Raw genomic sequence first — 25,307 nt, 5'->3', positions numbered from 1 at the left:
TCTTATCCAATCATCTAATCTGTCTGTTCTCCTATAACCATCTGGAGTCATCTATGTTTCCTGCAATTATCATTTGCAAATCTAGATAAACAGTTGTCTATTCATTGATGCATATTGTGAAAGGGTAATGCCCCAGTACAAACCCCTATTGGACATGCCAATAATTAGAAAATAAATCCTTTATTTCTCACAACATCCACCTCTCAGGATACCTCCAGTTCCATTTAATTTTACTTCAACTCAATCTTCTGCACAGAACTTCTTCAAATGCCTTCTGAAAGTCCACCACAGACAACATCCAGAGACATTTTCCTATCTAGCATACTAAAAAGTTTCTCAAAATAGTTAGCTAGATTATTCAGATATCTAGAATCTCTGATCAGCTCACTAAAGTCAGACTGAAGATTTGAACAAATGATAGATTCCAATTACATTCCTCATAACTGTCATTAATTTAGGTGACTTTTTGGTTTCTGTGAACAAATTGACATTTCCAATCCAAAAGGCACAAAAAAAGGGGAAAACTTTGGAAAATTGATTCTAATATCCCAAAATGGAACCTCTCAGTTCTTGGTGATTTATTGATCTGAAGTTGCATTTATTTACAGTAAATAAATGGGAATGGTGACATCACATTCCTTTCCAGTAATAAAAATTGTTATCCTACTATAAAAATCACATGAATAAACTCATCATTCAAGACACTATCACAGCACAGACTCAGACCTTTACCATTGTCTATCTGCTAGTGTCTCTCTCACTGACCTTCACACACACTCTCTCTTCCCCCTCCCCCCATGTGGCTTTCACTCTCTAACTTACTCTGACCATTATCCCTAATGTGCAATTGCTAGGTTTAAGGGTGAGAGGGTAAATGTTTAAAGGCGTGTGGCAGTTTTATTTTTAAACACATGGTGGTAGGAACCTTGAACACACTGCCAGGGGAGGTGGTAGAAGCAGATACAAGAACAATATTCAACGGACATTTAGACAAACACATGAACGGGCAGGGAATATAGTGATACAGACAGTGTGCAGGCAGACGTAATTCGTTTAGATTGGCATCATGGTCAGTGCAGAAGTGATGGGCTGAAGTGCCTGTCCCTGTGCCATACCATTCTATGTTCTAATATCACATTCTTCAGCCCCAAAACTGATTTTGCATGTACTTAAACAGGTTGGTCCCCCTTTCCAGCCATGACATGCTATACTGACATGAGTAGCACTCAGCCTTAAATATTTCATCCCACAAATGCACATTTTCTTTTACTGGTATCTTTTCCCTGGGCATAACCAGACAATGTTGCAAAGACACTTGGAAGTTTAAGTCATGCCCGCTGCATTAAATGCCAATCACATTTGAAAATGACCACAACCATGCTCGCAGTTTAATTATACTTTGGGCATACAAGTCAAACCCACAATTTTGAAGCTTCAAGGTTGACCTACACCCCAAAATGTACAAATTATTAAGTGTGTACCATTTAATTCCTTTATTAAATAAATTACAAAGTTTGGAAATTGTAGATGCTGTTTGATTTCAGCACAAAATTTACACCATTAAAATGTTTACCTCATTCATGTAATTTTAAGTTCCGTTATACCATTATTCTTTATAGTTTATCCTAGTTTATGTGGAAAATATATAATATTTGTTTAATAATTCTACCTGTCTAATTTCTTTCATATTCCTTTATTTCCCCAGTCTTGCTTTTTCTAGTTCTCCCTGTCTACTGGATTTCCACTTTATGTCTGTGCAGGGTTTTTCTTTTAGCTTGATGCCATCTTTCTCTTCAGTTTACTGGTCTGAATCTATCATGATAGCATACAGTTGGATGCATTGTTTGATTATCAATATACAAATTGGACTGTACTTGACACAAATGTGGGTTTCACAATGACAGTCTTAAAATTAAAGGCAGTGTTATTTCACAATGATTCTTGTCATCAGGAAATCCATTTGATCAGTAAGTTAAAGGACCAATCTGGTCATTGTTATAAATGCAAGACATCACATTTTATACCAGGAACAAAAATTGATATCTAACCATGGTCAGCATGAATAGTTGGACCAAAAGATCTGTTTCCATGTTGTATGACTATAACTCTATAATAATGACTAAATAGATGATTTTTCACTAATAGTCTATTTTATTCCTTTATTAACCAATTTATGGACAGTTTCGAAAGTTGTACATGTTCAGTTTCAGCATTTAAAATTTGCACAAAAATACTTTGTTAACTTTTTTTAAAGTAGAATTCATGGATTAAGCATGATAGGGGGATACAATTAGATAATCTGCTAACTATTGTTGGCAGTAAGAAAAGAAAAGATCAGCAATGTAAAGGACAATGAGTAAGTCCAGGTCACATGGCAATATAACAATGGACAGAGGCACTTTTAGGTCACATGATTTAAGTACAAAAGGTCACAGGCAAAATATTTAGTTATTAATTGCCCAAGACTGGATTTCACCTTTTCCAAAAATGGTGAAAAACACAGCACCAAATATATCAATAGCAGCAGCAATGTAGAATACAGTTCGCCATTGTGCAATTGTATGCTGTGGAGTAAAAGAGAAAAGCAAAAATAAACACTAATTCTGATTAAGAAAGCATCTGCAGAATCTATTAAATTTAAAATGAACAGGCAAATCCTCTTGTCATTAGCAATGTTAGTTTGTGAGAAGACAGCAGCATAATCCTTATAAGATAAATATATTATAAACTAATTTTGTGAACAGTTTGATTTCATAACAGTGTAACAGTGACTTCATTAAATACAAAGGAAATTTCACTGGATGGTCTTGCATATTATCAAATTAGAAGCATTTCTTTATGATAAATCATGCTGCTTTATTCAGGACAGTTCTACTTAACAGACAAATATGATTTTCTAGCTCAGTGACTCAGCATTTCAAACTGCTAAATTGATAACATTATACAATAATTTCCACGACTCGAACTAAATTCTAAAATTATGTAAATAATATTTATTTGAAAGAAGATGCGATGTTTTGTTTGCCCTGTGATTTATTTGAAACAACTGTTTATTTCATTGTTTTCAAACATACAAATACAGGCCAAAATAGTTTGCTGAACGTGGAAGTTCACAGTGCAAGATTTCTCACTTGGTAAGCATACAGAAATTTATACTTACACTGTATGTCAAGGTTTTGGCAATAACTGGTCCTACCATTCCTGGTATAGTAGCAAACGTATTTGTGATTCCAAGTAAAATTCCTGCGTACCTGGTAATTATTAAGTATCAAATTTAATTTCCATAATAAATGTGTATTCAAAAAACTGCAAAAGTTAAAGATTTTCTGTTCCCCTCCAAAACATTACTCAATAATATATTTGATGACTGGAGAAAAAGATTCCAACGCCAGATTGGTTCTGTGTTCAACCAACAACAAACTCTGGACTGGGTAGTACAATGGTAGTGAACACTGGAACACTAATCACAATGATCAAAGTGGTAGTGTAAATCTTATTACTTCAATCAGCTCCTAATATATGCGATGCTGAACAGTGAATAACTAAGTGACGGCGATTTGGTCATCCTAGAGAGAGAGAGAAGCTTGCGGAACTATAAACTATAAACACAAGCAGGCTCTGTCCTAAACTCTTATCACAGAAATCAGAATAAAGTCATCCACCTCAAATATTTATTCAGTTTTCCTTAGACAGATACATGTATAATTGTCTGTCCCTCAATTGCCCTCCCTCTTCCCCCCTCTACCCACCTTCCCCCATTTCCCTGGAAAGGAAAATAATGCATAAAGAAGCTTGAGGTTACAAATGTTCCAAAGTGCAGATACTACAATGTCTCTTCAAGTGGAATTTTAAGACAATATATTGAAAAATTATCATATAGTCTATTTTTGGGCAGCCTTATAGCAACAAACAAAGGTAGGGAAGAAACAGCAGTTGTGTTTTTTTATTAAAAATCTTAGAAATTTCAAAAAAGTTATAGGTTTGGGGCATTTGTTGAAAATGGAGAGGAGAGTTTTCAATAGCTCATTGAAGTGGTTGATACCTAGGCGTTGTATTGGATGAAAAAATTGCCATATTCGAGATATTTTGGGAATATCAATGACATTAATGAGAGCCTGGCAACTATATTTTCTACAGGTGTATCTTCTAAATGGTGTGATCACTAATCCTTGTGTGCAAATATGTACCTTCCTGTTAATAATCAACATCCAGCTTAACGATCTCAGCCTCTTTCAGGTAAAGTGAACAATAATCAGGTTGAAAATGGCAAAGACAAAAACAAAAAAGCGTAAAAGTTGAGAGTTTAGGGATTATGTAGTTACAGCATTTGTCTATAATGAAATACAAATGCATTTGGGCAATTTCAAATGGGATAGTTATACACTAAGCGGGTCGAGATGTTAATTTTCCCTTTGTTTGCCTATTACCATCATAACGGTGTACCAATGCATTCATAATAAAATCACTCGTGACCTCAGCATTTCAGCATTCAATGCAGAGAGAGTGCAAGTAGTACAGGATGAAGAAAACATGACCTTGCTGGTTTACGTACATGCAAAGTAAAGCAAAAGGCTATGGAAAATTGTTTGCAAAGCATTGTCAATGTGACCCTATTTTAACTCACCATCAGCTTTAAGAGCAATTTGGGATGGGTAGCAAAGGTTGGCCTTACTAATAATAAACATTTGTTAATGGGATATAGCTAAGGAACTTGCACAAAAAAATATTGTTTTTAAATAACAAACATGACCACCCGTTGCCAGCAAAAAAGTGGTGCAGTAAAGTTTGATCTGTATATTATAGATTAACACATGCAATACATAATTTAAATATGAAAATCTGTATGTAATATACTTAGTAAAAACTTTATGTATTCACACAGGTTTCAACCAAACTGTTCATTATTCCATGGTGATGGACTTAGTGAAGCCTTCCTCTGCTACAACCAAACATACCCCTCTACCCAACCAACTTCTCCTCCCCTGCCCCACATGCCCACACTCACATCCCATCAGCTGTACAGACTGACTCATATGCTGTTTCTCTCATCACCACTCAGCAAGATACACCAGGACAGAGAGATGATTCGTAGGAAAGGCAAAGTTACAGTGATCATGGGGGATTCAAAATGTAGGTGGACTGGGAAAATCAGGTTGGTAGTGAATTGCAATAAAAGGAATTTGTGGAATGTCTGCAATATTTTTGGAGCAGCTTGTGGTGGAGCCCACTAGGGAACAGACAATACTGGATTTAGTGTAGTGCAACAAGGCAGACTTAATAAGGGAGCTTAAGGTGAAGGAACCCTTCGGGGCAGTGATCATAACATGATTGAATTTACTCTGCAATTTGAGCAGGAGAAGATAGAATCAGAGGTAACAGTATTACAGCTGAATAAAGGCAACTACAGAGGCATAAGGGAGGAGCTGGGTAGAATTGACTGGGAGAGGAGCCTAGTACAAAAGACAGTTGAACATCAATGGCAGGAGTTTCTGGAAGTAATTCAGGAGACACAGCAGAGATTCATTCCGAGGGGAAAGCAGCACGGTACAGGAAGGACAAGGCAACTGTGGCTGACTGGAGAAGTCAGGGATAACATAAAAGCAAAAATAGAAAGCATATGTGGTGAAGGGCAGTGGGAATCCAGAGGATTGGGAAGCCTACAAAAACCAACAGAGAGCAACAAAAAAAAAAGAGGGAGAAGATTAAATGTGAGGGTAAGCTAGCCAGTAATATAAAGGAAGACTGTATATCTAAAGAAACTCTAACAAAGGGCAAAAGAGAGGCAAAAGTGGACTTTAGACTGCTGGAAAGTGACACTGGAAAGATAGTAGTGGGGAGCAAGGAAATGGCTGAAGAACTGAAGAATTACTTCACGTCAGTCTTCACTGTGAAAGACATGAGTAGTAGCCCAAAAATTCAAGAGAGTGAGGGGGCAGAGTGAAATATGGTGGCCATCAAGGAGAAGATGCTAGAAAAACTGAATGGCCTGAAGGTGGATAAATCATCTGGACCAGATGGACTACACACCAGAGTTCTAAGGGAGATAGCTGAAGAGATAATAGTGGTGTTAGTGGTGATCTTTCAGGAATCGCTAGAATCAGGAAGGATCCCAGAGGACTGGAAAATGGCTAACATGACACCCCTGTTTAAAAAGGGAGTAAGGCAAAAGACAGAAAATTATAGACAGATGAGCCTAATCTCAGTCATGAGTAAGATCCTGGAATCCATTGTGAAGGTTTAGATTTCTGAATATGTGGAAGTGTACAATAAAATAGGGCAAAATCACCATGGTTTCTAGAGGGATGTTGTGCCTAACAAGTCTGTCAGAACTCTTTGAGGAAGTAATAAGCAGGTTAGACCAAGGAGAGCCAATGGGTGTTACCTACCTGGACTTCAAGGAGGCCTTTGACATGTGCCGCACAGGAGGCTACTGAGTAAAATAAGAGCCCAAGGTGCCAGAGGCAAGGTGCTAGCTGGATAGACACTTGGCTGTCTGGCAGAAATCAGAGAGCAAGGATAAAAGGGTCCTTTTCAGGACAGGAGCTCGTTCTGCAAGGCTCAGTGTTGGGACCACAAATTTTCACTTTATACGTTAACAATCTAGATGAACGAACTGATGGTATTCTGGCTAAGTTTGCCAACAATACAAAAATAGGTAGAGGGACAGGTAGCAATGAGGTGGTGGGGAGGCTGCAGAAGGATTTGGACACTTAGAAGAATGGGCAAAGAAGTGGCAGATAGAGTACAAGTGAGGAAGTGTGAAGTCATGCACTTTGGTATAAAGAATAGAGTCACAGGCTATTTTCTGATGGGGAGAAAATTCAGAAGTGCAAAGAGACTTGGGAGTTCTAGTCCAGGATTCTCTCAAGGTAAACTTGCAGGTTGAGTCATTAGTTAGGAAAGCAAATGCAATGATGGCATTTACTTTGAGAAGACTTGAATATAAAAGCAGGGATGTACTCCTGAGGTTCTTTTCATATCATATTTGTAGTATTATACAGAGTTTTGGGCTCCATATCTCAGGAAGGATGTACTGGCCCAAGAGTGTTCAGAGGAGGTTCACAAAAATAGTCCCAGGAATGAAAAGCTTAGTGGAGTGCCACAAGGATCAGTGCTGGGTCCTCTACTTTTTGTCATTTGCATAAATGATTTGGATGCGAGCATAAGAGGGACAGTTAGTAAGTTTGCAGATGACACCAAAACTGGAGGTGTAGTGGATAGCAAAGAGGGTTACCTCAGATTACAACAGGATCTGGACCAGATGGGCCAATGGGCTGAGAAGTGGCAGCTGGAGTTTAATTCAGATAAATGCAAGGTGCTGCATTTTGGGAAAGCAAATCTTAGCAGGACTTATACACTTAATGGTAAGGTCCTCAGGAATGTTGCTGAACAAAGAGATCCTGGAGTGCAGGTTCACAGCTCCTTGAAAGTGGAGTCACAGGTAGATAGGATAGTGAAGACGGCGTTTGGTATGTCTCCTTTATTGGTCAGAGTATTGAGTACAAGAGGTGGGAGGTTACGTTGCGGTTGTACAGGACATTGGTTAGGCCACCGTTGGAATATTGCGTGCAATTCTGGTCTCCTTCCTATCGGAAAGTCAGGCCACTGTTGGAATATTGTGTGCAATTCTGGTCTCCTTCCTATCGGAAGGATGTTGTGAACTTGAAAGGGTTCAGAAATGATTTACAAGGATATTGCCAGGATTGGAGGATCTGAGCTACAGGGAGAGGCTGAACAGGCTGGGGCTGTTTTCCCTGGAGCGGAGGCTAAGAGGTGACCTTATAAAGGTTTACAAAATTATGAGGGGCATGGATAGGATAAATAGACAAAGTCTTTTCCCTGGGGTCGTGGAGTCTAGAACTAGAGGGCATATGTTTAGGGTGAGAGGAGAAAGATATAAGAGAGACTTGAAGGGCAACTTTTCACACAGAGGGCGGTACGTGTATGGAATGAGCTGCCAGAGGACGTGATGGAGGCTGGTACAATTGCAACATTTAAGAGGCATTTGGATAGGTATATGAATAGGAAGGGTTTGGAGAGATAGGAGCCGGGCGCTGGCAGGTGAGACGAGATTGGATTGGGATATCTGATCAGCATGGACGGGTTGGACCGAAGGGTCTGTTTCCATGCTGTACATCTCTATGACTCTATGAGGAACATTTGAGGACACTGGGTTTATACTCAATGAAGTTTAAAAGCATGAGGGGGACATCTGATTGAAACATACAAAATACTGAATTGCTTGGACTGAGTGGATGTTAGGAAGATGATTCCATTGGTTGGACAGACTAGGATCCAAGGGCACAGCCTGAGAGTAAAGGGAAGACCATTTAGAACGGAGACAAGGAAAAACTTCTTCAGCCAGAGAGGGTGAATCTGAGGAATTGATTGGCACAGAAGGCTGCGGAGACCAAGTCATTGAGCATATTTAAGACTGAGATAGATAGGTTTTTGATTATCAAGGGATCAAGGATTATGGGGATGAGAAACTTAACAGCCATGATTGAATGGCAGAGCAGGTTTGATGGGCTGAATGGCCTAACTTCTGCTCCTTTATCTTATGGACTTAAATCCGAATCTTATATTGGTGTTTTCATAGACAGATGAACAAATTCTGATTTAACCTAAATATCAACAAATCAGACATTGTTTCTGCATTAAAAGCAGAATAAATACATTTAAACGATTGAAAGGATGGCTGATGCTGCATGTGATTTATGCACCTCACTCCATTGAGTGATTGATCATTATTGTTAGAAATCTGCTAATAAGATCATAAGATATCAGAGCATAATTAAGCCATTCAGCCCATTAACTGTGCTCGACCATTCGATCATGGCCATTATATTTCTTAACCCCATTCTACTGCTTTTTCCCTGTAACCCTTGATCCTTTTACTGTCAAACAACTATCTCGGTCTTAGATACACTCAATGAGTGCCTCCAAAGACTTCTGCAGCAGTGAGTTTCACAGATTCATCATGCTCTGGCTGAAGAAATTCCTTCTCATCTCAGTTCTAAAAGTTCTTTCACTATGAGGCAGTGCCCTCCGGGTCCTTATCTCTCCTACTAGTGGAAACATCTTCTCAATGTCAACTTTATCTTGGCCTTTAAGCTTTCTGCAGGTTTCAATGAGATCTCTCTTACCCTTCTAAACTGGATGGAGTGCAGACCTAGAGGCCACAAGTGCCCATATGGCAAGTCCTTTATCCCAGGATCATTCTTCTAAACCTCCTCTGGAACCCCTCCAATGTCAGCACATTCTTCTTTAGATACGGGCCTCAAAATCTCTCATAATATTCGAAATACGGTCTCACCAGAATGTTATACAACCTCATCAGTACATGTCTGCTCTTGAAATAAATGCTAACATTGCATTTGCTTTCCTAACTGCAAACTGAACATTAAGAGAATCCTGAACTTGGACTTCCAAGTCCCTTTCTGCTAGAGATTTCCAAAGCCTTTCCCAATTTAGAAAATAACCTTCACTTCTGTTCTTCCTAGCAAAGTGCATGATCTCACTTTCCTACATTGCATTCCATTTGCGACTTCTTTGCCCACTCTCCAAACCTGGTCAAGTACTTCTGCAGCCTCCCTGCTTCCTCAACACTACCTGTCCCTCCACCAATCTTTGTAACGTCTGCAAACTTCACAACTATGCCCTCAGTTCCTTTATCCAGGTTGTTAATGTATAACATGAACAATGAATAAAGATAAAAGAAAATAAGATGGACCGCTCACTTGGGTAACTCATGCTCATGTTCAAACTGGAGAGAAGGCAATTTCAAAAATTATTTTTCAGAGATTTCTTCATATTAAAAGGAGACACTGAAAGATTAATTTATTTTTCAGCAGAAGATTGAAAACACAGGGTCAATAGTTTCAAATAGTTCACTTACGATGGTGCAATATCCAAATGATTAATATTGAAACCAGATGTGCTGAAACCACCCAAGGCAGAAGATATTGAGAGAAATAGCACGGCCATTGTATAGTTACACCCCACATATCCTGTAGCAACTAGGAAAATTGCAGGTCCGACCATACCTAAACAAAACAAAAAAGATTGTTATTGTAATTATACCTACTTGCTGAAAAATGTGTTGCTGGAAAAGCGCAGGTCAGGCAGCATCCAAGGAGCAGGAGAATTGATGTTTCGGGCATAAGCCTTCCTGAAGAAGGGTTTATGCCCGAAATGTCGATTCTCCTGCTCCTTGGATGCTGCCTGACCTGCTGCGCTTTTCCAGCAACACATTTTTCAGCTCTGATCTCCAGTATCTGCAGTCCTCACTTTCTCCTAGTTGATTATACCTACTTGCCAAAACCCCTTACATGAAGGTCTTGATTTAGTTATATAGTGGATAATCTTATTGGATCGAAAAGGAAGCTGGTGTTAGCTGAATTGGTTCAGTCATTCCATTTGATTGAAGGCTGACAGCTCATGATGAAATTTCCCATTGTGATGAAAGCTGCTGGATAGCATTACCTTGGTTAGGCATAGATTCTGTGCTCTCCAACCCAATTGGATTTAAATATCTCAATTAAATCAGCGGTTCTCAAACCGACCCCCAGGAACCTGTGGAAACTTTCCAGGAGTTCTTCAAAATATTAAAATCTTTGCCTAATAGGGTTAACATTAGGGGTTAAGGACCATCCATAATACCATGACTAAGAGTTGGTGAATGGGTGCTGTTTCTAGATGTTGGTTGCAGAGTGCAACTGCAACGTATACAGCGTTAAGTGGGTAGGTTCCTTCATAGGAGGACATCGATAGAGGATTGAAACAGAAACAGAAATTGCTGGAGAAACTTAGCAGGTCTGGCAACATCCGCAGAGAAAGCAGCGTCAACATTTCGGGTCCAGGGACCCCCGACAGTGTCACAGATGTACAGCACGTAAACACACTCTTCGATCCAACTCATCCATACCAACCAGATATCCTAAACTAATCTAGTCCCATTTGCCAGCACTTGGCACATATCCCTCTAAACCCTTCCTATTCATATACCCATCCACAAGTCTATTAAATGTTTTTAATTCTAACAGCCTCCACCACTTTCTCTGGCAGCTCATTCGATACATGCACCATTCTGCATGAAAATGTTGCCCCTTAGGTCCCTTTTAAATCTTTCCCTTCTCACCCTAAACCAGTGTCCTCTAGTTCGAGACTCCCCCACCTCAGGGAAAAGACCTTGTCTACTTACCTTACTCATGCGCCTCATGATCTGATAAACCTCTAAAGATTACCGCTTAGCTCTGGTGCTCCAGGGAAAACAGCCTCAACCTATTCAACTTCTCCCTATTGCTCCAACCCTGGCAACATCCTCGTAAATCTTTTCTGAACCCTTTCAAGTCTCAACATCTTTCCTATAGAAGGGAGACCAGAATTGTATACAACACCGGTAGACCTGCTATCCAAAACTAGAGGGTTCCCAGGAAACCTTTTGTAAGCCAGAAATGGCATAAAAGCGAAGATGCACAATTTATTTGGCAAAAAGTACACAGTTTTTCTTAAAAGCAAAACTCTTCAGATTCGCAAAAACTAATGTAGGGCTTTTCTAAAATCAAAATTGCGTAAAGCGAATGTTTGAAAAGTGTGGGTTACCTGTATTCCAAGTGGCCAACCAACATCCTGTACAGCTGCAACATGACCTCCCAACTCAATGCACTGACCAATAAAGGAAAGTATACTAAGCACCTTCTACACTATGCTATCTACCTGCGACTCCACTTTCAAGGAACTATGAACCTGCACACTTTTTTAGCTACACTTCCCAGGACCTTACCATTAAATGTAACAGTCCTGCCCTGATTTGCCTTTCCAAAATGCAGCGCTTCACAATTATCTAAATAAAACTCCATCTGCCACTCCTTGGCACATTGGCCCATCTGATCAAGATCCCTGTGTACTGAGGTAACCTTCTTTGCTGTCCACCACACCTTCAATTTTGGTATCATCTGTAAATGTACTAACCACACATCCTACGTTCACATCCAAATAGTTATATCAATGACAAAAACCAATGGCCCAGCACCAATCCTTGTGGCATACTACTGGTCACAGGCTTCCAGTCTGAACAGCAACCCTCCACCACTACCTTCGGTCTTCACTCTTCGTCCCAGTTCTGTATCAAATCGGCTAGTTCTCCCTGTGATCAACCTTGCTAACCAGTCTACCATGAGAAGCCTTGTTAACTGCCTCAAGTCCATATAAATCACGGCCATCGCTCTGCCCTCATCAATCCTCTTCATCACTTCTTCCAAAAACTCAATCAAGTTTGAGAAACATTATTTCCCACACACAAAGCCATGTTGGTTATCCCCAATCAGTCCTTGCCTGTCCGAATAAGTGTAAATCTTGTCCCTCAGGATTCCCTCCACAACTTATCCAATGTCAGGCTCACCAGTTTAAAGTTACCTGGCTTTTCCTTACCACCTTTCTTAAATAATGGCACCAGGTTAGCCAACCTCGAGTCTTTCAGCACCTCACCTGTGACTATCAATGATTCAAAAATCTCAACAAAAAACCCAGCAATCACTTCATCTTCCAGGTGAATCAACAATTTACTGCAATTGACTCCAAATTCACTGCTCACAATGTGGTCCTTGCTACACTGGGTAGATGAACCACAAACTGGGTGACTACTTTGCAGAACACCTACAATCTGTCCACAAAAATGACCCCAAGCTTCGAGTTCTCTGCCATTTTAACAGATTGCTGGTGTTCCCTGGCCCACATTTCTGTCTTGGACTCACTGCAGTGCTCAGTGAGGCTCGGTGCAAGCTGGAAGAACATCTAATTTTCCACTTGGGGACCTTGCAAGCTTCAAGACTTAATATGCAGTAATTTTAGGGCCCGAATACCTCACTCCATAGCCTTTACCCCAGTCCCATACCATGGCCCTGTCACCACATGGGCTACCTTCATCATAGCCAACCCATTCTCACTCCCTAATAGTCCCTATTATCAGCTTTTCTTTCTCTCCAGCTCACCATTATTCATCTCTTTGTCAGACCAATTATTGTTCTCTCCTTGTAGGCTCCATCTATCGTCTACTCTTTTACTCCCACCTGTTACTCCTCCTTTAGTATATATACTTTTTGAGCAAATAGTTTTGAAGGTCACTGGACCCAAAATGTAAACTCTGCTTGCTATCCACAGATGCTGCCAGATCTGTTTGTTTCTCCAGCAATTTCTGTTTTGTTTCAGATTTCCAGCATCCACAGTTATTTATCTTTTTGTTTATATTTAGAGGAGTGTGGAGAATGGCACCAAGACCTCTAAGCAGACCTGCAATTAGCTGGTAGCAGACACCAAGTGAGTTTAAATTTGTTTGAGAGGATATCTTTTAAAAAAATTAAATACCACATAGTTAAACACTGGGAAAGGATGCCAAAGTACAAGTTTAAACAGAAAGCCATTTTTTCTTAATTTAGTGATTTTCAATCCATTCAAATAAGAGGCTTCTGAACAAAGACTGTTTGAGAATCATTGAATCAGAATATCCCACAGCCTTCTAAATTTAAAAGCAATACAAGCTAAAATTATATAAACCATCCTACAGTTACACAGAAGCAAAGAAAAGAGGAGTAGGCCATTCAATCCTTCAAGCCTACACCTCCATTCAATATGGTCATGGCTAAACGTTATAAGTATACACTTTCATCCAAATCCCCTTTGATGTCTTTGGCCTCAAGAACTAAATGTAACTCCTTGAAAACATTCAGTATTTGGCCTCAACTGCTTTTGGTGGCAGAGAATTCCACAAGATCATCACACTGGGTGACAAAATTTCTCATCTCAATCCTAAATGGCTTATCCTATATGCTTAGACTGTGATTCCTGGCTCTGGATTCTCTGGTCATTGGGAACATACTTCCTGCATTAATTCTGTTAAAGTTTTATAGCTATTAGATTCCCTCCATTCTTGTGAACTCCAGTGAATATAATCCTAACCAATCAGCCTCTCTTCAGTCCTACCATCCCAGGTATCAGTCTAGTAAACCTATGTTGCACTCCCTCCATAGCAAGAACATCCATCCTCACATAAGGTGATCAAACCCCCACACAATACTCCAAATGTGATCTCACCAAGACCCTGTATAATTACAGCAAGATATCCCTGCGCCTGGGCTCTAATCCTCTTGCTATGAAGGCCAATATACCATTTGTCTTCTGCACCGCCTGTTGCACCTGCATGCATACTTTCTGCGACTTATGTACAAGGAAATTCAGCTTTAGTTTACCTTCCTTTTTCCCAATTTATCATCTGCCTCTTTTGCTTGCTATCAAAGTAGATAACCTCACATATATCCACATTATACTTCATTTGCCATGCATTTGCCCAACTTGCCACTCAAGTCCAAACTTAACTCTTTAAAAACTTGTATCTTACACATGTATTTGCAACCATGTGATATCAATCATGGATGTAGGTATGTCACCATACTAGGTAATATCAGTGAGCCTCCGGATGAAGCACTGGTGCTATGGCCCACTTTTATTGGTGTTTAGGTTTTCTTGGGTTGATGACATCATTTCCTGTGGTGACGTAATTTCCCGTTCTTTTTCTCAGGGGGTGGTAAATGGGATCGAAGTCAATGTTTGTTGATTGAGTTCCGGTTGGAATGCCAAGCTTGTTGGAATTCTCGCATGTATCCCTCTTTGGCTTGTCCTAGGATGGATGTGTTGCCCTAATCAAAGTGGTCTCCTTTCTCATCTGTATGTAAAGATTCTAGTGAGAGAGTGGGTCATGTCTTTTTGTGGCTAGTTGATGTTCATGTATCCTGGTGGCTAGTTTTTGGTATCAATCATGCAAATTGTTCTACTGGATCAAAAAGAGACAGTGAATGGGTCATCCCTGCCCATTCTCAACATCTGTTGATCCAAACCTTCCCAACTTCACCAAATTGCTGCAAACTAATTTATGTTTTTAATTTACAAGTTTTCCTAGATAGTTTAGTCCACAGATTTATGATTGCTGGTAAAGTTTCAGCTGAGTTCTTTTCCAGTTCCTAGTCAATTCTGGTCAAAAAGCAACCAAATGGGACCTGACCAGTGTCATATAGAGAAACAATATTTACTTTTTTTCATCAATACTTTTAAAAAACGCTTGCTAATGCCAAATTCTTTTACTTATAAAGAAAACCACAGCCTAACAATGCTTAACCAATTTTACTCACAATAAACCCGTGATCTCTGCTGAATTACTGCTTGTAATTATTTGCTTCTTCACTTCCTTGCTCAAGCTACACACTGAAATCCAACTCCAACCAATGACCAATCATCTCAAAGATCCAAAATGTGGTCTTTGTTATGCATATACACTATCTTCTATTTATGTAATTTCCTATTTTAAATCAATTACCTAACCAATAACATCCTTTGCTTCGTTTTACCAACTAACTGTCAATGTGGAATCTATCTACATACCCATCCATATAGCTATTGCATTTCTACTGACACTGTATATCTCAACTTTACCTCCAAATCCCATAAAGCTTTGGTGAAGTCCCCAATACCATTACATTCTAAACCAATACGTTTACACTATCATGGATTTCTACATCAGAATTTAAAAGTATATTTCTCAAAAGTGTTTTCAGCCACAACAAATTAAAATTTAAAACATCTTACCTATAATGGTAAACATTTTACGCACAGCAGATGTAGTAAAATTGTGATTTTTTATCAGGCAATCAGCAATGAACCCAGTAGTAATCATCACCATCCAACAGAAGAAATACGGTAGGGCAGATAAAATGCCATTCTACATAAACAAAGTAATTAGCTATATTGCAGTACAAACTTCTGCACAAATTAAAGCATGAGCACAAGAATATAACAATAAATAATGTTTATCCATTGACCATTGAAAATTTACCCACTAATGGACTTCACCCCTAACAATCTTTGAAGGGAAACTATTTCTGAGAAGCAAAAGTCTGGAATTGTAACTCAAATTACACTACTCAACACAGACTGAGATGAAGGGGCTATATAAATTGTTTATGTAGCAAAATGTCTCAAGGCACTTCAAGATTGTTAATTAAATTTGTCACCATGCCATAGAAGGAACTATGGGGACAGATGACTAAAAACTTGGTCAAAGTAGTAGATTTTAAGGACTGCCTGAAAGGTGGAGCAAGCTGGAGAGTTTCAGAGAAGGAATTTAAGAGTTTAGAGCCCAATCAGCTAAAAACACAATTGTCAATGATCAAGGCAACTAAGACGACAGATGTGCAAATATTGGTGGATCTCAAAGACTTTAGGTATAGAGAAAGTAAAAAGGTGGCGAAGGGTGGAGGCGCCATGGAAAATTTTGAAAGAAAGATGAGTATTTTAAAAATCAGGCAATTGTCAGGCTGGAAGACAACATAGGTCAGCTAGTACCAGAGAGTGACGCATGAATAGGATTTGATGATAATATGAGCAGAATTTTGGATAAACACAAGTTTACGTAGAGATGTTGTTCCATGAAGAATTATTTGGATAGGTGTATGATCTAATTTTCAAGCATCAACTGCCTTTTGCTCAGTAAGAGAGTGTGGGCAGCAAGCTGGCATAGTGGTTAGCACTGTTGCCTCAGCGCCAGAGATCCGGGTTCAACTCCTGCCTCAGGCGACTGCCTGTGTGGAGTTTGCACATTCTCCCAGTGTCTGCGTGGGTTTCCTCCGGGTCCTCCAGTTTCCTCCCACAATCCAAAAATGTGCGTAGTGTTAGGTGAAGGGGTAAATGGGTCTGGGTGGGTTGCGCTTCAGTGGGTCAGTGTGGAATTGTTGGGCTGAAGGGCCTGTTTCCACACTGTAAGCTATCTAATCTAATCAAAGAGCTTGCTGATTTAGCACGTGCATCTTTCAGTTCCATGATCATTTAAAAAGCTTTGTTACATTTCCAATATGAGGCTAGTCCCGTTTAGGATCAAAGTCATTAAGCTTATTTCCTTTAATTGCCCAGCCAATTTAATTTTGAAATCACTGATCAAGTCTCACTCATGGACAGAGTTCCAGATCACTGCCATTCAACTATCTTACAAAGTTCTTCCTCTCATTCTCTGTATCTCTACCCCAAAGCTTCTCCTTTGTCCTTACACCACCAACTAATATAAATAGCTTCTCTTCATCAACTTCACCTAAGCCTGTCATAAACTCATATACTGCTATCAGATCCCCCAATCTCTGTTGCTCAAGAACAAACCATTATCCCTAGAATCATTCTGGTAGATCTCCTATACATCCTTCCAAAAGTCTCTCAACTAGACATGACCTTCTAGTTGTGTTCTAACCAGTACTTTATTCAAGGTCCACCAAAGCCTCCCTGACTTTGAACTCAATTCTATTAATGAAGCCCAAAACCCACATGCTTTGCTAACCATTCTCTCAATATACTCCATCACCTTCATAAATAATTGAATTTGAAACACCTTAGATCTCTATATTCTACAGAATTATGCCATAAAACTGCCTCTCCCTAACCTTTCTGCCAAAGTTCATCACCTCACACCTCCATTTTTACAATTTGTACCCATTCTGCCTAACAATGCCACCTTGTAATTAATGGGTATTCTCACTGTTTACCACAACTCCAAGTTCAGCATAATCAGCAAATTTTGCAATTTTATTGTATTCCAATATTCAAGTTGTTCACATCGTATCTGTCATTAGAAAAGGACTTAAAAAGATAACAAAAAATACTAACAACTGCAGATGCTGGAAATCAGACTAAACCAGAAATTGCTGGAAAAATTCAGATCTGGCAGCATCTGTATAGAGAAAACAGAGTTAACATCTCAGATCCAATGACCCTTCTGCTGAGTTATTTTCAGCAATTTTTGGTTTTGTTTCTTAGAAGTAATTGCGCTTTCCAAACTTGAAATGCTTTTAATAAAAGGATATTCTTTACCATTGATATTAATTACTCACAGGATATTAAAATATCATGGATAGGCACAGAATTCACAAGGAGACTAATGTCATGTAACACTTTTTATCTAGAGGACTAGAACACAAGGGGTAGAAGTTAAACTAGTTATACAAAGCCCTGGTTGTGCCACAGCTAGAGTACTTAGTAATTTTGGGCACCATACCTTAAAAATATACTAGCCTTGGAGAAAGGGCACTATAAACTTAATCAAAATGATATCTAGACTTTAAGTCTGAGTGTGATTTTCTTTTTCCTCACTAGTTATATGTATTAAGGGGTATGGAACAGGGATGGGTATAAGTCTTAGATTAACTTGGCAGAACAGGTCCTGGGTCTTAGTACCTACTCACATTGTGTTTTTTTTGTAAACTGAATACCCTAAGAAATCACTTAATTTTTAAAATGTAAAATTATTCTGTATCTACAGTGACATCTTAAATGTGGCAGAATCAAAAATTTCAAAATCATAATATAACCAAATGAAAGCTCAAAGCAGGAAAATTATGATACGGACAACCAACGATAGGTAAAGGCATTCAAACAGCGCCGGGTTAGTGGTGAACTGAATTAGTGTGTCTATGGTATGATTATAGATGTTTAGATGATGGATTAAAAACAAATTAGTCTTGGATACAACAAATGCCACATGATTAGGAATGTTTTAGTATGGGCTCTTTGTTGTTCCAGCCTATTCTTCTGTTTATAAATCTTTAAGTTCTTTTTTGAAAAATATGTTTATGGCTTGTGTACATGGACACACAGAGGTCTCTCTGCTCATCTGCACTTTTCAAAATCTTGCGATTTGTGGTATATTGTTATCCCATATGTTATCCTACTCTGAAAGTGCAGTACGTCACATCTCTGCATTTAAGTCCATTTATCAGCTTCTGCACATTTCACCACCCTAAAATTTCCTGACATTTAGCCAAGTTTTAGACAAGATGATTTCAAATTACAGCTACACCCTGCACTAAATCTAAGTTAATTTAAAAAAAAATCTGAGTCAAGAAATTGCCATTCACATGGCAACATGCAAGTTAGATCCGAGACTGAAATCTGACTTAATAGATATTTCGTGTGGTTTCTATTTAACACGTGGTCTTTCACTGAAATAAAACTAAAATTAATGAAATAACAATTAAGCAATTAAACAGAAGTTTATTATGCAAAAGCACACAAAGAAATAAACCTGAACTATTTACATAGAACACAAATGGAAAAATTTTGAAATTCAGTAAGAAGTGGAATCCCAATCATCTCAACACTTTACAGTACTCAAAATCGAGAGGGATTTCTGCTCTACCACGTCTATAGGACTAACTGTTTCTTTCAATTCCAAGTCTTGACGGTTTGGTAGCCACTTCCTTAAACTGTATCACAACTGAGCTTAGACTCTCTCAACTTCAAATAATTCCTTCACTTCAGAATTCTAATGAGTTCCAGTCCAGAATTTTCAAACTAAAATCCTTCCATTGAGGTAAGTTATTTCCTGGCAATTCTATTCTATGTCCTTTCTTCAGGAGAATCTGTTTCTTGGATCCAAGTTCCACCTGGACCACTGCAAACTAAAATACACAAGTTTTCCAAGCTATGGGTCCAGCCTCACCCCAACACCTACATGTACACAGGCAAGCACAAAAGAATTCCTATCCTTCCAAACAGAAAGGAAGTTCATGCTTCTCAATGTTTACTATGTCCAATTGAAAAACACACCCAATACAAACAAATCCGTATCACTACAGGACTTTTTCTTCTTTATCTGAGTTTTTAAAAAAGATCTCAGCTCCAGAAATTAAAACTTCTCACATATAGACCAGATGTCACTTGTTCACAAGGAGGAATTTCTTCACTCAGTAGTGAATCTGTGGAATTCTTTATTACAGAGAGCTGTAGAGGCTGTGTCATTAAGTGTATTTGAGGCTGAGGTAGACAAAGTTCTAATCAGTAAAGGAATCAAGGTTTGTGGGGAAAGAGCAAAAAAGTTGAGGATGATCAGATCTGCCATGATCTCATTCAGTGGCAAAGCAAACTTGATCGGCTGAATAGCATACTTCTGCTCTTATACAAGTCAATTTGCAGAAGTAATTGATGACACTGAACTAAGAATAGTATCTGGTGCAAATCCTGAAACTCTATGAGGGGGAACAGCCCCCAAATTATAAGCTTCTAATATTTGCCAGCCGGTGTTGGAATGATCTAAGGTAAATAAATAATGAGCATTATTACTGGCATTGAAGAGTGGTCATGATCATATTTTTAGCAATAGCATGATTAAAAATAATTTTCATGAAGCCACAATCTGCAACATATTCTAATATTTTACAAAGCAACTTAAAAAGACTGGGATAGACTATTTAGTTCCAATTTGATGGTTTCTTTCAAAGTTATCGTAAAAAAAAGACTAAGTTCTCAATAAGCGAAAATAACAACCTTGTCAGACTTACCTCTTTAATGTCAAATTGTAGAATTTCTTCCATGTATGTTGGCAGTAGGGTTAATAATGTGTAAAAAGTCCAGTTGTAGCAAAAATGAGGAACGATTATAGCCCAAAGTGGCAAAGATTGCCATAGAGATCTCCAGGGTACATTATTATTTAAAGAATGCTACAGAAATGAAACAAAACAAAATGCAGACGTTATTAAAGGAGAAAGCAACCCAAATGCTAATGCTAGCAGAAAATGCTACAAATAAATCAAACTGAATGTTATTTTTGTCTATGTCCTTATGTTTTATCAAATAAGTTTTACTGTTAAGTTTAAACAATGTTGATTATTTTAAACCTTGTTTTGTATTTTTACATATCATTTTAAAACTACTCTTAAAGAACAATTAAAATTTAATTAAGTTTCCCCACTTCATGATAAGCACAAAAGCCTCATTTCAATCTTAGAAAGATTGTTCAACTACCTGTTCAAAACAAAGTACACTTTGGCTTGTCTACTTTACTCTTCAGGATCAATAGCGAACAAATTATTTCCAAATGAAGGAACTTACTATATTGAGGAAGCAAGCTTATTTGGAAATGTAATTTGAAAAGCCTGAAAAATTATGCAGATGTGTCCTGACAAAGAGTCAATCAAGTTCATTTCAGTCAAATATTCCCAATAATCACCATGGTGGTGGAAGGAATTGTCCACAGTGCTAACAAGCACTCACTCAACAATAATCAGCTCACTTATTTCAACTTTAGGTTTTGCAGGTACTACTCAGCTTCAGACTCCATGATAAACAAAATAGCTGAATTCCATAACCACTACCCTGGTCATCAGGCCTGACACAAAGACAGACAATTGTGATTGTTGAAGTTTAATGACCTCAGTCCCTGTAATTCAATGCAGGGTTTCACAGGGCAGCATCTATGTCTGAACAATTTTCAGCTGCTTTACCTTACCTCCAGCATTAGATCAGAAGTGGGATTATTAAAGAATTTGATAGGGCACGTACATAAACATGAGTGAGAAGGGGAGTCAAACCAGAATAATATTAAAATAAAAGCTAGGATGTTTACAGAGGTATTTTCTGACCATGGTAGTGAAAATGTCCCTTCCAGAGTCTGTGAATGTTGAGTCAATTGAAGTTTAAGATGGAAAATAGTAGGCTTTTGTTTGGTACTAGTTCAATCAATTACCTTTGACTGTCGTCATCTTACCTGGCCACAAAGTGAATTCATTATATACACTCTCTCAGCCCTGGATATAGTTTTGTGGGTTTCCGGTGTGTCACTAATCATCACAAACCATATCAGGCACCAGGCCACTCCAAATGCACCTGATTTTTTAAAAAAAACAAGCTATTAAAAGGCAAAATGCAGAGATTTATACAGCAGAATAAGTTATATCTTAAAATTCTCACAAATTGGTATGCATAATTGTGAAAACTATTTCTACATACAATAATTGATAATGGCCTGGTTTATGCAATGCAGTAAAATTAAAATCATCAGTTGTCCATGATTTCTTCAGTAATTAGCAGAATTGCAGATTAATGCTGAAACTAAAATTTGCGGTAAATGATGGCAGTCTTCCCTACAAGTGTCCTGCTGAGGCATCCCCACACTGCAACTAAAGATTTTTGTAAAATGCTGAGAATAGTTCACTCAAAACAGTTTAAGGATCATTCACGTGGAGTTCAAAGTTACAGTCAGTTGGACAGTGCAACAGAGAAAGAAGCAGGATTGATGCAGAAAAGTGGTGTGGTTAAGCTGTGTTCCTCAGAAGGCTGTGTCAGTGGGACTCAGGAAGAGGTTGGATAGCTTTGTGCAGTTACGACTCAGGGGAAGCCTAGGAGCCAGGGCTCTCAAACTTTCTGGAAGCTGTGAGGGGCTCAGAAGAAGTCTCTAATTCTTTAGTGTAACTGTCTATGGGAATTGAAAAGCCCACAAGCAATACTGTTGGTACAGTTGAGCAAGACGAAAAACAATGGGTAGTACAGGTTCAGTGAAGCTAGCAGTCTGTGGAAGGCTGGAGTTGTAGCTAAGTAATGGATTACAGTTTCCAGAATTCACAGCAGTCTAGACCTAGAAAAGGAAAGTGAGCTACCAGATGAGCACTGAAGTGATCTGAAACAGTGGCATTTGAAGGAATTACAAAGCTACATCTTCTAAAAGAAAGGAATTGGAATTCCTTGTACCGTCATTAATGTTGGTCTGTATACAGTATATGCATTGGGTGATGCCATTTGTCTTAACCGCATTCACTTTTGAAATGCTGAGAGAGATGTTCTACCATAGTTTGTCTCTTACCCACATCAGCCTCAACAAACAAAAAGTTTGTTTAATCAAAACAGTGGAATATTGTGGCTTGATTCTTTTAATAAGTCCCTGGAATCTAATACTTACTTTAAAAAAAAAACTGATCCCAAAACAAAACCAAATTTGGCAGTCTTCCGGTAAGATGTTGACAGGGTAGGGCTGCTGTGGCCAGGGGCTCGTCCAGTCCATCCACTTTTCTTTTCTTTCCTGCTTTTTTCCCCTTGAGCCTGTGCTGCTGGGCCCACTCGAGCCACTGCACAGGCTCGAGTGGGCCCAGCAGCATGGACTTGTGGCAGTGGTAGGTTTGGATTATCAGGGCTTCTACTTCATCAAGATGGTCCCAGCGCCAACTCATGGCTGCTGCTGCAGAGGCAAATTTAGTTTCCTGACTATGTCTACATCCAGTGTAGATCCATGGAGGCAGTGGATTTGGACCCAGTACGAGACCTGGCGTTATCAGCAGCATTAGTGACGTGGGCCCAAAGTGGACTCATAGCAGCAACAGAGTTGAGATTAGTCCAGTGGTGTTTGCACTGGCAAGGACCAGCAAGAAGTAAATGGCGAGGGTGTTAGTGGAGGAAAGATGGCACCTAAGAGTGAAAACTTTCATTCCAGCAGCAATGGCTCAGCAAAGGGGACTCAAACCTGGCCACCAGGCCCATGATGGAACACTTAAGAAGGTCAGTAAAGTTGGACACTTTCTTTATTCATTTTCCTGCCTTTATATTTGATGTTTTAGTTTATTTTTGTTTTAAGATGGCATTAGAGAGTGGTGATAGTATACAACACTTTTCATTGTACTTTGTGACATGTGACAATAAATAAATCAAAACAAATCAATAATACATCCACCAAATGGATTTAGTTCTATGTTTACATAGCTTGACACAATGAGACACCCATGGAAAAACCATTGGTCCCTACTGTATGGGGCCACCTCAACAGGCAGCTCTGGATATGTTCAGGATGAAATTTAATGACAAACAACCTTGTAGCTAATTTAATTTTAATTTGCTGGTAGATATCCAAAGCTATGAATAGGTAAGCCTCCACAATTATCAAAATGATATTACAAGCATTTGCATCCAAAAACAATGGTTACATATGAGAATTTGTCATAAAGTATGGCATTGCTTCTCAATGTCCTGTATGCAATTAACAGCATTTTAATCAGACTAAAGGTCTGAAACCAGCTGCAGAATTATATGCACCAATAATGAACTTTCTACACGTGGCCTTTCTCCTATGATAAAGATTACTCATCATTTTAATTACCTTTACTACAAACAAAGCACTTGTATCCATATTCTCAAAAAAAAGCATAGCCACATAATTACAGGTGTCAAGGTGTGTCACGAGAGAATTTAAATTTTCACCAAGGATTATTAGAACTCTTGTTAGGACAAGAATAATAATTTCATTTCACATTGTACAGCAGCATACAGACCAGCAATGTCCTGAGTGTAACCCCCAAAGATGGCTGCTTCTGACAAGGGCTGCAAAGGGATACTACCAGTGTCAATGGGGGATAAAACTGAGTGGGTTCTCCTGGACAACGTACAATGAGATCAGCAAAAATGGCAACTGAGGTTAAATATTTACAAACACAGTGGCCTTTTTACTGATAATTGCACCAGCTTCCTTCTCTCAAGATTATTAAGAAATGAACAGGGAAAATAAAATATTCCTTCCTACTTCACACATGCATATTCCTAACTAAACAGGAAATATCAGTAGACATTTGAGATAAGAGTGTAGAAGGAAAGCAAGACAAATAAAATATCGGAGAATACTTTGCATGTTAGACAGTTTATAGTCATCAATTAGAAAATCTTACCAAATATGTAGAATACATATGACCAATCTAAGTAATAGCAAATCATTCCAGACAATGGGAGGGAAACGACTGTTCCAAATTGAGCACCTAGAAAGTAATAAGATTCCAGACTTAGAAACCACCCCACTACTTGATAAGTATTTTGGGTACTAAATGGATACCCATATCCAAATTAGTATTCAGTTTCAATAGTCATTTAAAACAGCCCATCAAATGAGAGTGGACATCTACCCCACAAATCTCACTGTAATTTTACATAAATTGGACACAATATTTCCCTACAAATCAACAAGTTTATTGTAATGGCACTAGAAAAGTTCAAAACTTTCTTGTATATTCCAAGAACAAATACTGACATAAAGAGGTTAAAACCAGATGCAGATCATTACATTTTCATTTAGAAACACATGCAACATGTGAAACATAACTGAACATTGTAGATCAGATAATGAATGCAACTTGATCCAAGAACGGACTGGGCAGAAAACAAGAGAGGAACCTCTGAAGAATAGTGTTTCACAATCAGGATCCCTTTTAATACACAAACCATTGCAAAAAACAAATGTCAATGATTTTGTTTTGAGATTTGTTTTGTTTAAACACCAAATGTTTATATTATCAGGATATTGATTTAAAAAAAGGTGAATAAATCAATGAGTGGGTTGAATATGAAACTGACAATGACACTTTTATTAAAAAATATTATAACTAATGTTGAATCCACTCACTCAGCACCACCTTTGGTAGGTTCTATACAATGGGCAGCACAATGGCTCAGCGGTTAGCACCATGGACCCA

At 38.6% G+C, this 25,307-nt stretch overlaps 1 protein-coding gene across 2 annotated transcripts in view; it reads right to left on the bottom strand.

Annotated features, from left to right (window-relative positions):
• Positions 1 to 2,131: 2,131 nt before the first annotated feature.
• slc17a5 (solute carrier family 17 member 5) overlaps positions 2,132 to 25,307 on the bottom strand; it is a 37,736-nt gene continuing 14,560 nt past the window's right edge. For both annotated transcript variants that reach the window (XM_043680479.1, XM_043680488.1), the window contains 7 exons: positions 24,510 to 24,596; positions 21,572 to 21,690; positions 20,367 to 20,525; positions 15,637 to 15,769; positions 9,899 to 10,046; positions 3,161 to 3,251; positions 2,132 to 2,564 (listed from right to left, as the gene is read on the bottom strand). In XM_043680479.1, coding sequence (XP_043536414.1) covers positions 2,445 to 2,564; positions 3,161 to 3,251; positions 9,899 to 10,046; positions 15,637 to 15,769; positions 20,367 to 20,525; positions 21,572 to 21,690; positions 24,510 to 24,596 — 857 coding nt within the window. In that variant the 3' untranslated portion in view covers positions 2,132 to 2,444. The remainder of the gene's footprint in view (positions 2,565 to 3,160; positions 3,252 to 9,898; positions 10,047 to 15,636; positions 15,770 to 20,366; positions 20,526 to 21,571; positions 21,691 to 24,509; positions 24,597 to 25,307) is intronic.

Source organism: Chiloscyllium plagiosum, chromosome 3, assembly GCF_004010195.1.
Source record: "Chiloscyllium plagiosum isolate BGI_BamShark_2017 chromosome 3, ASM401019v2, whole genome shotgun sequence".
Taxonomy (NCBI): Eukaryota; Metazoa; Chordata; class Chondrichthyes; order Orectolobiformes; family Hemiscylliidae; genus Chiloscyllium; species Chiloscyllium plagiosum.
Note: the sequence above shows the minus strand (reverse complement) of the source record. Positions and strands in the feature narration are given on the sequence as shown.